Source organism: Rhineura floridana, chromosome 4 (genome assembly GCF_030035675.1).
Source record: "Rhineura floridana isolate rRhiFlo1 chromosome 4, rRhiFlo1.hap2, whole genome shotgun sequence".
In the NCBI taxonomy this organism is placed as follows: domain Eukaryota; kingdom Metazoa; phylum Chordata; class Lepidosauria; order Squamata; family Rhineuridae; genus Rhineura; species Rhineura floridana.
Window position 1 is genome coordinate 87391028 of NC_084483.1, and position 14262 is coordinate 87405289.

General features: G+C 41.5%; 1 protein-coding gene across 2 annotated transcripts in view; it reads right to left on the reverse strand.

The window, feature by feature from the left end:
* The window catches only part of TRAF3IP2 (TRAF3 interacting protein 2), a 48252-nt gene extending 41960 nt beyond the window's left edge, over window positions 1–6292 (reverse strand). The window contains exons 1-2 of one of the 2 annotated variants that reach the window (XM_061623631.1): window positions 6124–6292; window positions 863–1008 (exon numbers count right to left, since the gene is read on the reverse strand). In XM_061623631.1, coding sequence (XP_061479615.1) covers window positions 863–895 — 33 coding nt within the window. In that variant the 5' untranslated portion in view covers window positions 896–1008; window positions 6124–6292. The remainder of the gene's footprint in view (window positions 1–862; window positions 1009–6123) is intronic. The other variant, XM_061623632.1, reaches the window with a different exon arrangement.
* Window positions 6293–14262: the final 7970 nt, after the last annotated feature.

Genomic DNA, 14262 nt, shown 5'->3' on the forward strand with positions numbered 1-14262 from the left:
CAATATTTTTAATGGCCTATAGAACACCTGGATATGGATTCTTAGTCTCATGGCATCAATCCCATCTAGGCTTTTGTAGCATGGATACTGTGTTGGTTTGCATCCTTTAGAACCTGGGATTCTGGTCTATTTATTTTCGTTTTCTTAAAAATGGGTCTTGGCTGGTAAAAGGTTAATAAAAATATTCTTTATGCAAGGATCTCATTTCTGAAATATTGTTCTTGAGCATCTCCAGAACATCCATTGCTCTGTCTTGCTCTACCCCAGCTTTTATACCCTCCCAAACAAAAGACCTTTAATATTTTTAGGGACTCTGATACACAAACAACAAATCCCCGCTTTTAAAAATGGTTTTAGTCTTGCACTGTCCTCCATGGTATGATGTGCCAGAACCAAGAATTAACACTTGTTAGGAAGATCCTACTTTAACTTTCCTACCCAGAGTTTCACTGCCTATCACTATCTAAATTAGCAACTTCCAATTCAAATTTACATCTCTCTAGTGGAGATGGTAAACTAATAAAGCTAGGTTTCTTGAGAGTTGAACATATTCTTTGTTAAACATGTAAGATGTTTTATTTACAGTTAAGCAGTATATAAATTCTGTTAAATAAATACATTTGCCATAGAAAGTCCATGTTTGGAGCTTCTAACATCTTTTTCCCTCCTGAAAAAGCTGCTGTACTAGAGTAGTGACAGTTTTGGATTGGACTGTGGTGCAAGAGAGGGAGGATCTAAATCTTTGTTCTTGCACCATAGCCCCAAATCAAATCACCCCCACCCCCAGCTCCTATTAGCCACTGAGGGAAAACCTTAAGGACTTAGGATCCTAACAACTGAGTGTTTGTTTCTCCATTCTGACCTGTGCAGCTCTCTGGTCCAAAAATCCATGCATTTATTTTGAGGAAACACATGTTCTTCATGGTTAATTTTCCTTGCCAAGTTTGGAAGATTAATAATGTGTTCCAGTACAGCTGATTTGATGTGTTCCTTCAAGCCTCACTCATTCTGCAGTTGCATAAAGAGAAAAGTTCAATATAAAACTGAAACACATCCGATTTAACTTCTTCAGTTCCTGTCGAGGAGAAACCACCAAGAACTGTTTGCACATATCAAGAGTCCTGTAGATTTAAACTCCACATCATCAGAAATAATCACTTCAAATTGTATTTCTCTCTAAGGAACTTATACAGGTGTGATGAAAATCCAAATGAAATACTAAATAGAAAATATGCTGACTGGGTCAGAGGACTATCGCATCCGCTTGCTTCTTCAACTTCTAAAATATCAGGCTGAATCTTATCCTTTCCCAACAGGCTGAAAGATTTAAAAAAACGGGGGGGGGGAAGTACACCAGTAGTGGCAGATAGCGAGATCAAATAGACATTGTGATTAAACAATCACTCTACAACTTATTTTTAAAATGCATGTTTTTGTTTCCTATACTGCTTCATGCTTGTGATGTTTTACTGTAACATGCAGAGATGTTGGTAAAGAATATTTGCTTATATATTACTGATAGGAAGAGATGGCAAATAAGTGGGTAACATTCTCAGACTGTATTCCCAGCTCGAGGCAAGTTCATTCTGCCTTTTGTTTCCAATGTGGTTGGGGGAAAAGTAATTTAAACCTGGCTTACACAACTCTCTGAATATACATCTCTCAGACTGTAATCTACCCAACAATTTTAACACCCTCATCCAAAAAATTATTAAGGCATATGGGAACATAACTATGAAGTAACAGTACTACAGTGCCAATGCAACATAATATTGTGCCTTATGGCACAGAAGTCAGTAATCCCAGCCTGGAAGGGAGATCAACCTATAGAAGAAAGCTTCAACATATCAGTACTCTTCTAAATCAGATTCCGCATATTTCACATTGATGTTTCTCAGACACTGGTGGGGTGTGTGTGTCTAAGGAATGGTTAATTCTATTACCTCTGAGTGTGCTGATCATCTTTAGCGGGGTCAACTGAGGAATCTAAGCTTCCTCCCGTTACCTGCACTCTCACAGAGAAACCACTGCTATCAGCATTAGCCAACTGTTCAGAGAGTGTATATGTACAGATCCTTGAAAGTAGGACATAAGAATCTGTTTTATAATGAATCAGACTATTGGTCTGTTTAGCTCAGAACTGTCTGTACTGATGATCAACTGGACTCCAAGGTTTCAGACAAGAGTCTTCCCAGCTGTACCTGAAGATTACGGGGATTGAACTTGGAACCTTTTGCATGCAAGGCATACACTCTACTGATGAGCTACAATCCTCTCCAACAATATGGAGCCTGATGCTCCATTCAAAGATTGTTGTGTGACGTTGGGCTTGGTGTGGGGAAATCTCAGCTCAATTTTTACTAGCTTTATATGTTACCCCACCTTCAGTATTGTTACACCCTATGTGGCTGAGAGGCCAGAAAAGCTACTGACCCATTACTAACCCATGGTACACACCATACATTTAAACACACAACTTCCCTCCAAGAATCCTGGGAACTGTAGTTTACTCCTCACAAAGCTACAATTCTCAGTACCTTTAACAAACTACAGTTCCCAGAATTCTGTGGGGGAAGTCATATGCTTTAAATATATGGTGTGTACACAGCCTCATTCTCCTGCATGCATAATGTGAACACGCAGAGCGAGAAATAAATCTGTGCCCTGCCCGCAACATTGTGCCCCTTGCTGGTCCTGCCTAATGTTTGTACGTTCTGTGAAACATCTGAGAAGCGGGTTGGCCCTATTTTACAGAGATCCTGCTGAACGTGCAGGCATTGTGGAGCCTGTGGGGTGCACAATAGTAGGAGCTGGTCTAATGAGCAGAGATCTTTTAACCCTGCCTCACATTTACCCTAGACACAGAAGGGAATGAGTTAAGAGGTTTAGGCTACCTAGTGGGACAAAGCAAGCAGCAGTTGGAAGAACAGGAACACAGTGCAACAGTGGCTGGTGGAGATCTGGGTTCAAATAAAGGAAGAGCCAATGAGAAAGTAGGACTGGGACTATATACTACTGGCAGGAAAGGGGGGTTTGGAGAGCAAAGGAAGGTGGGCCAGATTGCCCAAAAGGACAAGATTGCTAGATATAGAATTTAGACCCTGACAGCGGAATTCTGTTGGCTGTGACTTCTACTTTCACTGCAGCAGTGTGAACTGACAACCCTAAGAGGACAATGCTGGTGGGTGTGGGGAGTGAATAAAAGCGACTTCTACATTTGATCTAACAAGCATTCTTTTACTTCAGGCTTTAATCATAAACCACATCTTAAAAATCTGGAAGGCCATATGCTCATTAGTTTACTCAACCTAGCAGGTAAACTCAACTGGCATCAATTGTACAGTATATGAAAAGACGAATAGTTATGCCAAGATGAGGCATCCTTGTTCTATGAAAGGTGGAACTATAATTTCCCTTGCAATATTCTCACATCTCTTATTACTCCATTCTTTTCTTTTTCATTTCTTTTCAGTGATTTACCCTGCAATTTATTAATCTTTGCAGAGTTCAATAAAAATAAGAACATGATGTATATGTGTGTGCACGTACCATGTATATGGAATACACAATGATCAGAGCCCCACCTGTTTCTGTAATGCAACTTCAAATGTTGATGACACATTTCCATATTTGAATAACGTTCCCTTCTGTAAAATCTGGGAGGTTTGATCAACAAAACAAAATTAGGCCCTGTTAGCCCTTATGTTTTCTCTCCTTTTCCTTGTCAAAACCACATTATGCAACACAGATTCCTTTTGCAAATCGCTTTGGAGGTCTTCAGTGAGCATTTTGGCAGAGAACGCAAGCTCTTGTGAGCAGGCTCTTCCAAATCTGACTTGTAAAAGGCCCAGGCATAGAGACAATCTTCCATTTGGCATGTCAGCATGGTTGAAGGAATGGGAAACACCAGAAGCAGGGGAGCAGTTTCCTCTTAGCTAAAACAGTGAGGCACTGGCAACACTGATGATAACTAAATGACTGTGTCAGTGGATAGCAACCAGCACACATTCAGGCTTCCAAGGTGTGGTGGGGGCCTAGACAGAGAAGCAGACGCTAATAATTGCTAATCATTTATGCTGGATAGATCCATATTGAAGGTTCCAATTCAAAACCTAATAGGTTCAACATTCAAGAAAGCTCACATCTAACTCTTGTGCTCAAAATCAGATTCATACTGGTTAATATAAACTCTTCACATAGCCTGTTTGAAATCTGGGTAGTTTCCTGATTAAAGGCTTGTGTGTCAGCATGCAAGATCTCCAAAGAACAGGCCTCACTAAACTAGCCTGCTTTTGATTAAATCTTTTCTGACAGGAAGAGAAAGAATGTGCAGTGAGGAATGGCACACTAGGTAAATTCCTCCCACTTCAAAGGCCTTCCGTTTCATGCCGTTTAAGAGACAGGCCCATAGCTGGGATTTTGGCATGGGAGGAAAAGAGAGGATGCAGACTGTATTTTATATGTATGGGGGATATGGGGGAAGAGAAAGAGAATTACACTTGCCTTCGTATGTTTTTATCAGAAGCATTTTTCTTAAATTAGAAAGAGCACAGGAAAAAGTGTGTAAGACCAAAAGAATTGGTCATCTAATCCACTATTCTACTTTCAACAGCACTCCATTCTGGATATTTCACAGAAACATTTAACAGTCCAAAGCATTGATCCCTAGCAACAATCTCCTTCAGCTTTTGGTTTGTGTCAATCTCCATCTCCCATAAAAAGAGGGTGTGTATTGTCTATTAATATATTTCTTTTATTATCTTTTTTAAACATCTATTAATATCCCCTGACATTACTGTTTACCTGATCATTTATCTAGTAGCAATAAATCCTAACAATAACTTGTGAGCCATCAAAAACACACATTTTGACAATTTAAAACTCATTACAAATTTGAAGCCATATAGACTGCATAGTTTGCTCTCTTTTTGTCAAACATTAGGAGCCCAATCATGGCCATAATTACTAGCGAGTCCCATGGGTTTCTTCCATATTTGAAATTCAAAGAAATCAAACTAATCTAGAATATATATATTCTAAGATTCTATGACTGAAACAGTAAAATTGGACTACAATTTCAAAGTAAAACCATGTAAGAGCACTAAAATCAGCATAATGCTTAATATATATATGAAGAAATCAATTTTTTATGCAATAACAAAGGTTTTAAAAACCCATCTAAAATTTGGTGAGAGAAAACGTGTCAGAATTCCCCCAGTTAAAAATTCCATTGGCAGAAACAAAGAAAATCCCACCATTTAAAAGACCTGTCCCAAGTACCTGCCAATTGAATAGAGATTGGCCAGAGAGAGAACATGGCCTCCAAAACCAATCCTGACACTTGAGCACAATCATATGGGGGAAGATGGTTTTTAAGATAACTGGTCCCTAGGCTGTTCAATGGGACTTAAGTTCTAGCTAACATGCTTAGTATACATTGCACTGATCCATAAAAGATATGACTTCACCCCTTTTGATTTTCTAATAATTCCCAATCATTGTCTTTGTTGTGGATTGCAGTCGCTAAACGTTCAGAAAGATGCAATGATTTCAAGATCTCTGTTGATCAATACTAAGAACGGTAGTTAATAAGGGCAGCTTTAGATGCACATGCCTACATTACATTACAACTTTTGTATGTAAATGTACACACAGTAAATATGCATGTGCACACACACATGAGTGTGTGAGATCATGATGGGGCTGCCACTTCTTACAATGTGTGAAAGCACCCTTATGTTCAAGTAAATATATTTGATAATACATATAATGAGAAGCAGAAGAATCCCAGCCAAGGTCTCTCAACCAATGATACACAAGAATCTGCTGCACCTAGGCCTCTTGTTGGCAATTTTTTCTTATAACAATGCAAATGTATTGGGCAACAGAAGCATATTTTCTGAATTTCCAAAATATCTGACTTCCCCACTGATAATTGGTTATAACTACATGCAAAGTGATCACCAAACTCTCCAACTCAGGCATTTCACTGCTGGAGAGAATTGGCAGTCACAAAGAAAACACACCCAGCTACAGAAGAACAACCGCACAAGAGAAAGTGCGTCAATCAACAGCTAATAAGAAATATATCAGGAAGTGGGGTGGAATGAACGGCCAACTTACCTTAGACCCCAAAAGATGACCAGGGAGGCAGGAAAGACCAGTCTAGCCTTGCTCGTGTCCCCTCCCCTCTTCTCTGTGGACTGACCCCCCTCTTTCTTTCTCTTCCTCTCCTTTTTCTGTGTCAGGTAAGTTGCTGAGCAGGCTCCGTCTGTACCAGGAAGTAAAACTCTTTATGCAAATCACACACAGACGCCTCGCTTTGAAAAGCCAACAGGGCAGTCAAGGGGGGAAACTCGATCGATAAGAAAGAGGAGAACTACGTGAAAAATTGACTAGGGATTGTCTCAGGAGGTTAAGGTCTTTTTCTTTCAACTGTACAGGAGAAGGGGGGGGTTCCACTTTGATTTCTGAGTCAGAGAAAAAGGATGAGAAAAGATCTCCCCTTTGGATCAGGTAACAGAATGAGAGAAGTAAAGCAGGTACATCAAATGATGGTCCAGTAGCTACTTATATATCGCTGTACTGTATAATTCTATGAGAGTTTTCAGGTTAGGATCTGATGGATGCTTTTTTATTGTTATTGATGGGCTTAGTTTTAAGTGCTGCAATCTGTGCCCATGAAAAAGTGTGATTAAAATAATACCCAAAGTGCTTTCTGCTGTAATTTTCTCTGACACACAGCTTATAAATAACCCCAAGCAACATTTTCCAGTATAAATAGCTGCCACTCTTTGTTCCTTTGCTTTTTACAGGGCATCCAGACAGTATTGTCATCAAATCATTGTTCTCCTGTGTTTTCCCTTTGCTGCTTCTGTCTATGGGAGCAGTCCTCATGGTGAAGTAGTGCTGCCCTCTCAACACCAGCACCATTGCTGCTTACCTGGATGGCGTGGGGGGGGGAGCAGGGGGAGGGCAGGACTGCTCAGGCTGTTGGAGCCAATCTGGTGCTCCTGCCAGTGCACCCAGCCAACCCCACTCTCGCTGTGCTGGTCAACCCAAAATGTGTGTTCTCCAGGGGACTTGTCAAGGGTCTCCAGTTTTTCCCAAGGGAAAGGCCAGGTGGGCATAGTGGGCATTGTGGAGCACCATTCCCCAAAGGCACTCTGTGTGCCTTTGAGATGTAGTATCCAATACGTTCCCCACCCATGCTTTTCTGAAGGAAAAGCCAGGGAAGGGCTAGCCTGTGCTGTTGGGTGCAGCTGCTCAAAGGTGGTGTCCAGCATGTGCTGTTGGATGTAGCCACATGAAAATGGTCTGTGGGAAGTGGCATCCAATGGACTCTACTGCCCCTTTCTTTTGCAAAGACTGCCATGCACTTTTAGGTGCCACGCCCTAAAGGCACTCTATTCACCTTTGGAAAGTAGCATATTCAAGGGAAATGCTTGATGGGGCGGGACAGGACAGGAGTGTACACCATTGAGTGCTGCTGCTCAAATGTACATGAGGCACCTCGAGGCAGTGGCAGCCACACCTCTCCTCTTGTTTTTCCTGTTAAGTAGTGGGAAAGGCCAGTTGCAAGGAGGGAATTGTTGATTTGGCCCTATGTGGCTAAGGCATTTTGAAAACCTTTACCACACAGCTGCCAAATGATTCTCTCCTTCTAAGCAACATCTGGGATGACCCCTGGGATGATCCCACCTGTGCTGTCTCAGAGTTGGGAGGGAGGCTGCCTGCTTGTTACACTTGTCAGAGAGGGCGGTGCCTGCTCCCAGTCACTTGTCTACTTTGGCCCTGAGATGGAAGAGCATTTTTGTGTTCTTCATTGAAACATTTTGAACATGCTATAACTAACTATAACATGGAATAGAGGGAAAAGCAGCCTTTTCTTCTAATAATAATTGAGAACATTCACCTATTAAACAGTAAGATTTATTTATTTTATTTCCAGTATTTATAATTGCTTTATAGCACAGTGGGGAGGAGAGCCTCGCTGGGGAGTCCAGAGTCTGTGAGTTCAAATCCACGCTCGTGTCTCCTGGGTGTCAAGGGCCAGCTAAAGATCACCCCCAGTGAGTGGCTCAGGGGTTACGTGCCCTGCCACCTGTGCAGCCGTGGGCAAGCTGCATAGTCCCAAGGAAACCAGTTGCCCCCCAGCTGGCAGTTGCGGACAAGGAAGGGGCTGGCTTGTGCAGCTGTGGCAAGCTGAGCAGGCCCTAGCCAGCTGGGGAGGACTAGCCTCAGAGGGAGAAAATGGTGAACCCCCTCTGAATACTGCTTACCATGAAATCCCTATTCATAGGGTAGCCATAAGTCGGGATCGACTTGAAGGCAGTCCATTTCCATTTTTTTCACCATAGATGGTCATAAAGCAGTTTACATACAACATTCAACAACAACTTATCAGTCCAATCCAATAATGTGTTAAAAACAAACAAACCCACAGGTAAAAATGTAAGTTCCATAAACAGGCATAGTACAAGTTACTTAAAATCCCTGCTGGAATTGAACGTCATTCAATATTCTGCAAAAAGCACTTATTGAGAGTTTTTTGTTATATGCAAATCTATTTAAATGTAGTAATTATTTGATTAAATTAGTTCAAAGTCAGATGTTCATGAACTCAGAATCTTTCATCAGTGGAAGGGCCTCAACAAAGAGCAAATGTGAGTAGGGTTGCCAGGTTCAGGGCCTGAGACTGATCCTATATCTTTAGAAGAGAAAGTCAGCCACGTGCAGGTGTTCTTGCAACACTGTAATGGGAAAAACCACAAGGTAGAATTCTCCCTTCCCTCTGCACAACTTTTAACGGTACAGAAGACCCCTTGGAGGCCGGGCCTGGCAACCAAGAGGTCTTCTGTATCTTTAAAAGTTGTGCAGGGGAAAGGGAGAATTCTACCCTGTGGTTTTTTCCATTACAGTGTTGCAAGAACACCTGCAGTTGGCTGTCTTCTCCTAAAGATACAGGATGAGTCTCAGGCCCTGAGCCTGGCAACCCTATTAGGAATATAGAGTCTTTATTCTCCATTTTGAAGAATACTTATCCAGAGCCTGGAAATGTTACTTTTTTTAAACTACAACTCCCAATAGCACCAGCCAGCATGGCCACTGGATTGGGCTGATGGGATTTATAGTTCAAAAAATTACTTTTCCAAGCTCTGTACTTATCTTGTAATTGCTATTCGCTAGTGGGCTGTGAGTTGACATGCAAACCATCACAATTTGCAGCCTAATTATTACTAGTAAGAATATTTCTATTTATTATTTGAATGAAAAGAAAATTGTTATAGTTGTGTGTTCAGGACTGTCCCAAGACATTTTGCTGCCTGAGGCAATGGACAAGATGGCATCCCACACCCTGGTTCCATATGCAGAAGCTGACCGGACTGGCAGATGAATTTTACTGGCAAGAGGACAATATCCTCCACCGTGCTAGTGGGTATCAAGCAAGTTTAGGGAGTACAGGGCAGACCACCCCATAGCACTCTGTCCTCTAGCAGCTCACCACTGCTCCCTAACCCTCAGTATCTGCTTCCTGAGGCAGCCATACCTAATGCTAGGGATGGCCGTGTGTGTGTGTATTACCTCACTGTACTTTTTTGGGGGGGAGGAAATACACTTCATTTTGATAAGTGAGAACCTAGCATAAGTATTCTTCCTGAAATTTCATTTCCCCTTCTCAACAGATATCTTTCAACAGCACCATTTTTTAAAATGTTGCATATCTAGCAGAGAGTCATTTAGAGATTATCGGGCAAGTAAAATACATGCACAGGTAGAAGTCTGAACATTTAAGGTGCCTTGCAAATACTAAATAACTCTGCAAGCTTCTAATTAAATAAACAAATATATGTATATTTTTAGGCAGTATTTGCAAGCAGCCAAGCATGAAGCTTGAGATCAGGAGTCCCTTCAGAGCTACTTAGATTTGTTTCTTTCCTTCATAATTATGTTGCCAAAAGAGAGTCAGTGTGGTGTAGTGGTTAAGGTGCTGGACTACGACCTGGGAGACCAGGGTTTGAATCTCCACACAGCCATGAAGCTCACTGGGTGACCTTCGGCCAGTCACTGCCTCTCAGCCTCAGAGGAAGGCAATGGCAAACCCCCTCTGAATACCCCTTACCATGAAAACCCTATTCGTAGGGTCACCATAAGTCGGGATCAACTTGAAGGCAGTCCATTTCCATTTCATGCTGCCAAAAAGGCATTGTACAGTATGTAGAGGGGAGAGATTCAGGTGACACCTCTGTCAGAGGGGCTCATTGTGTGGCTTTGGAGAAGTCACTGCATATCAAAGTCAGTCCTCTGAATTATACAACACACTCTTCCACAAGTCTATTTAGAAGTAAATTCCAGTGAGAATGGGGCTTTTGTTGTTGTTATGTGCCTTCAAGTCGATTACGACTTATGGTGACCCTATGAATCTTTCAATATATTCATAGGGTTTTCATGGTAAGAGGTATTCAGAGGTGGTTTATCAATGGGGCTTACTCCTAGGTAAATATGTATAGGGATTGCAGTCATCGTGACCTACCTAGCAGCATTGTTGAGAGGACAAACCCAAGGTTATACATTATCTAGAGTTAGGGATGAGCAGTAAGGTGGCCAAGTTTGCTGATAATAGTAAATTGTTCTGGGTCATTAAAACAAAAAGGGATTGCGAAGGGATTGTGAAGAGTTCCAAAAGGACCTCTCTAAACAAATGGGCAGTAAAATGGCAAATGCAATTCAATGTAAACAAGCATAAACAAGCATATTGGAGCAAAAATCTTAATTTCGCGTATACGTTCATGGGGTCTGAACTGGTGATGAGTGACCAGGAAAGAAACCTTGGGATTGTAGTGGATAGCTCAATGAAGATGTCAACCCAGTGCGGCAGCTGTGAAAAAGGCAAGTTCCATGCTAGGGATCATTAGGAAATGTATTGAAAAATAAAACTGCTGATATCATAATGTATATCATTGTATAAATCTATGGTGCGACCACATCTGGAATACTGTGTACAGTTCTGGTCGCCTCACCTCAAAAAGGATATTGTAGAGTTGGAAAAGGTTCAGAAAAGGGCACCCAGAATGATCAAGGGGATGGAGCGACTCCCCTCTGAGGAAAGGTTGCGGCATTTGGGGCTTTTTAGTTTAGAGAAAAGGCAAGTCAGAGGCGACATGATAGAAGTGTATAAAATTATGCATGGCATTGAGAAAGTGGACAGAGTTTTTCTCCCTCTCATAACACTAGAAACTGGAATTCAATGAAGCTGAATATTGGAAGATTCAGGACAGACAAAAAAAAAGTAATTCTTCACGCAGCAGCACATAGTTAAACTGTGGAATTTGTTCCCACAAGAGGCAATGATGGCCACCAACTAGGATGGCTCTTAAAAAAGATTAGACACATTCATGGAGGATAAGGCTATCAATGGCTGCTACCCATGATGGCCCTGCTCTGCCACCAGAGTCAGATGCAGTAAGACCAATTGCCAGAAGCCGCAGGAGGGGAGAGTGCTCTTTCACTCAGGTCATTATTTCCATGGAAACCTGGTTGGCCCCTGTGAGAACAGCATGCTGGACTAGATGGGCCACTGGCCTGATGCAGCAGTCTCTTCTTATGGTCTTATATTCAGTTAGGTCTTCAATCCTAAACATGCTTACTAGACAGTAAGGTCCATTGAACACATTGGGGTTTATTTCTCAGTAAACAAGCTCAGGATCATATTGCAGAATGCCATGCTATTATTATTATTATTATTATTATTATTATTATTAGGATGCATAGCACTTTTAAAGTCCCATTGATTTCCACAGGAGAGAGAGGTAAGCATCTCTTCTACTGGAGAAACGCACTTGTTTCTAGTTCCATCTCAGAGCTAAAATGTTTTCTGTTTTCTTTTTGCAAATCTGGCATGTTTATTTCTCAGGCAATTTCTCTAACAGTAAAGCTGGATATTACGCAAGACAGAATTCCCACTGTGAGCTGACAGCTGTCTGCTGGTTCCCTGATTGCTCCCAGAAGTTTTCCAGACGGTGTTTGCAGGAATATGGCAACCAACTGAAGAAAATTATTCCCAGTTGTTGGCTTTGTTACTATTTCATGGTTCCACTGCCTTTCTAAATGGCAAAGATCATGGACTGACAGAACATAAAGTACACAGTGTATTTGCAAGATAGAGCTTAAGCTTGAAAAAGTGTTTATTATAAATATATTGCAAAGGCTCTGATAGTTAAAAACCTGTTGGAACCAATATAGCAAATTGATATATAGTCATTAGTTCATTTTGTCCAACTTGTGGCAGATGATATAACCATTCTCCTTAGCCTTTTCTTTCTATAAAAAACCACTATCAGATTTTCATGTAATGTAAACAGCTGAGCATTCTACTTGTGTGACTCAGCTGGGCATGGAAGCTGCCTGTGAAAGAGTGCATGTGTTTTGGTTTTAGGTGTTGGGAGTAAACCAACATGTTACAAGTTACTTGAATTAGTGAGGGGCAATAGACAGAAAGGCAGTCTATTCTTCTCTCTGCTAATTCCTCCTCTAAAATGTTTGTTGCTTTTGCAGGCTTAGCTCCTCCCCTTTCTTTTTTCTCTTCCTGCCTTTGTTTTCTGTTAGTTAGTAATGGCAGCCTGAGCGCAGGCTGCATGGCTGCTTCAGCATGCATGACTCACCCACTTTGTAGTAATAAACCTTACATTTCTTTATTCTTTCACCTACCATTCTTATTTCTGCACTGCGCTGCAATATATATCTAGCAAAACTCTAACAAGAGGAACCCTTATGGTAGGGAGTATTCACACTCTTAATTAATTATGCCACATACTTGTAATCTGTGTATCTATCTAATCATGCATACAAAGATTGGTGTGAATTGGGCAGGATAAATGGTGAAGTGGCAGCCATCTCTTTGACTGTACCTCAGGCCAAGGATGACTGCAGACTTGTACATGTTGCACAGGACATGTTAACTATTTGCCATGCTGTTGTAAACCCCTGTCCTTTGTGTGGAGAGATTCAGTGATATGCCCCAGTTGCACGATGCACATTGGTGGTAGATGCAGATGTTAAGCTGTGGATAGATGAACACAGAGAACAAGAAGCACGTCATTTGTGCACCCTGATCACTGCATTCTGTGGTATCTGAAACGGTAAGAGGAGAAAAAAACACTTTTACACATGCATGCTCAAATGTATTCTCTGTTGTCATATCAAACATTTAATGGCTGAGACCGATCACTGAATGCAGGTTGTATGGTTGAGCCTTGTCTCAGATAAAATCATAGCAGTGAAACCTTGTTATATAATACCTGGCTTGACAGTATTACATTTTAAGAAGGATCCAGGGGTTTCAATAGCCTACAAGGTAAACATGAGTCAGCAGGGCAATACAACAGCTAAAAAGTCTAATTATCATAATCAGTTTATTTCTACACTGCTATACTACTTTTTGGCCCTGGCCCCCAAAACAGTGAACAGATTAAAACCAAAGAAAATATAATAAAACTACAGTAAACACAAAGTACAATACAGTAAATAAATAAAAATATAAAAATGCATTTCTGTGTTGCATCAAAGGATGTATTGCATCTAGATCACGAGAAGGAATGGTACTATCCTATTTTGCCTTGGTCAGATTTCCCTGGAAGTATAGGGACAAGTTCTGGGCACTGCCGTTTAAGAAATATATCGACAAACTTGAACGTGTCCAGAGCAGGGTGACAAAGCTGGTGAGAGGCTTGGCGACTAAGTGGTTATGAGGAAAGGTTGAATGAATTGGGTCTGTTTCACCTGAAATAAGATGTTTAAGAGAAGGGGTGGTAGCCATCTTCACGTAAATGATGGAGCAAATTTGTTTTCTGTTGCTCCAGAGGTTATGACCATAACCAGAGGAAAGAGATTTCTTAAGTAAAAACAAAAAACATTCAACAGTATTAGCTGTTTGACATGGTAGATAGTGGAGTCTTCTTCATTTGAGGTTTTTAAGCAGAGGGTGGATGGCCACCTATGAGGGAGGCTATAGCAGCAGACTTCCTGCATTGGCAGGGCGCTGGACTAGATGACCTCTGAGGTGCTCTTTTTGGGTGGGTGGGTGTACAGCATCAGGATGCTGAAAAGATTGCTGAGGCAATGTACTTCAGAGAGAAGTGTATGCGTTTACCTGCCTCCCACCCAACATCAGGGACAAGGCTGGTGGCAGTGGTTTGGGAGAAATGGCCCTGCAGCCAATTAGGACCTGTGATGGGCCTCATTAGGTTCATGGGCCAGAGGTGC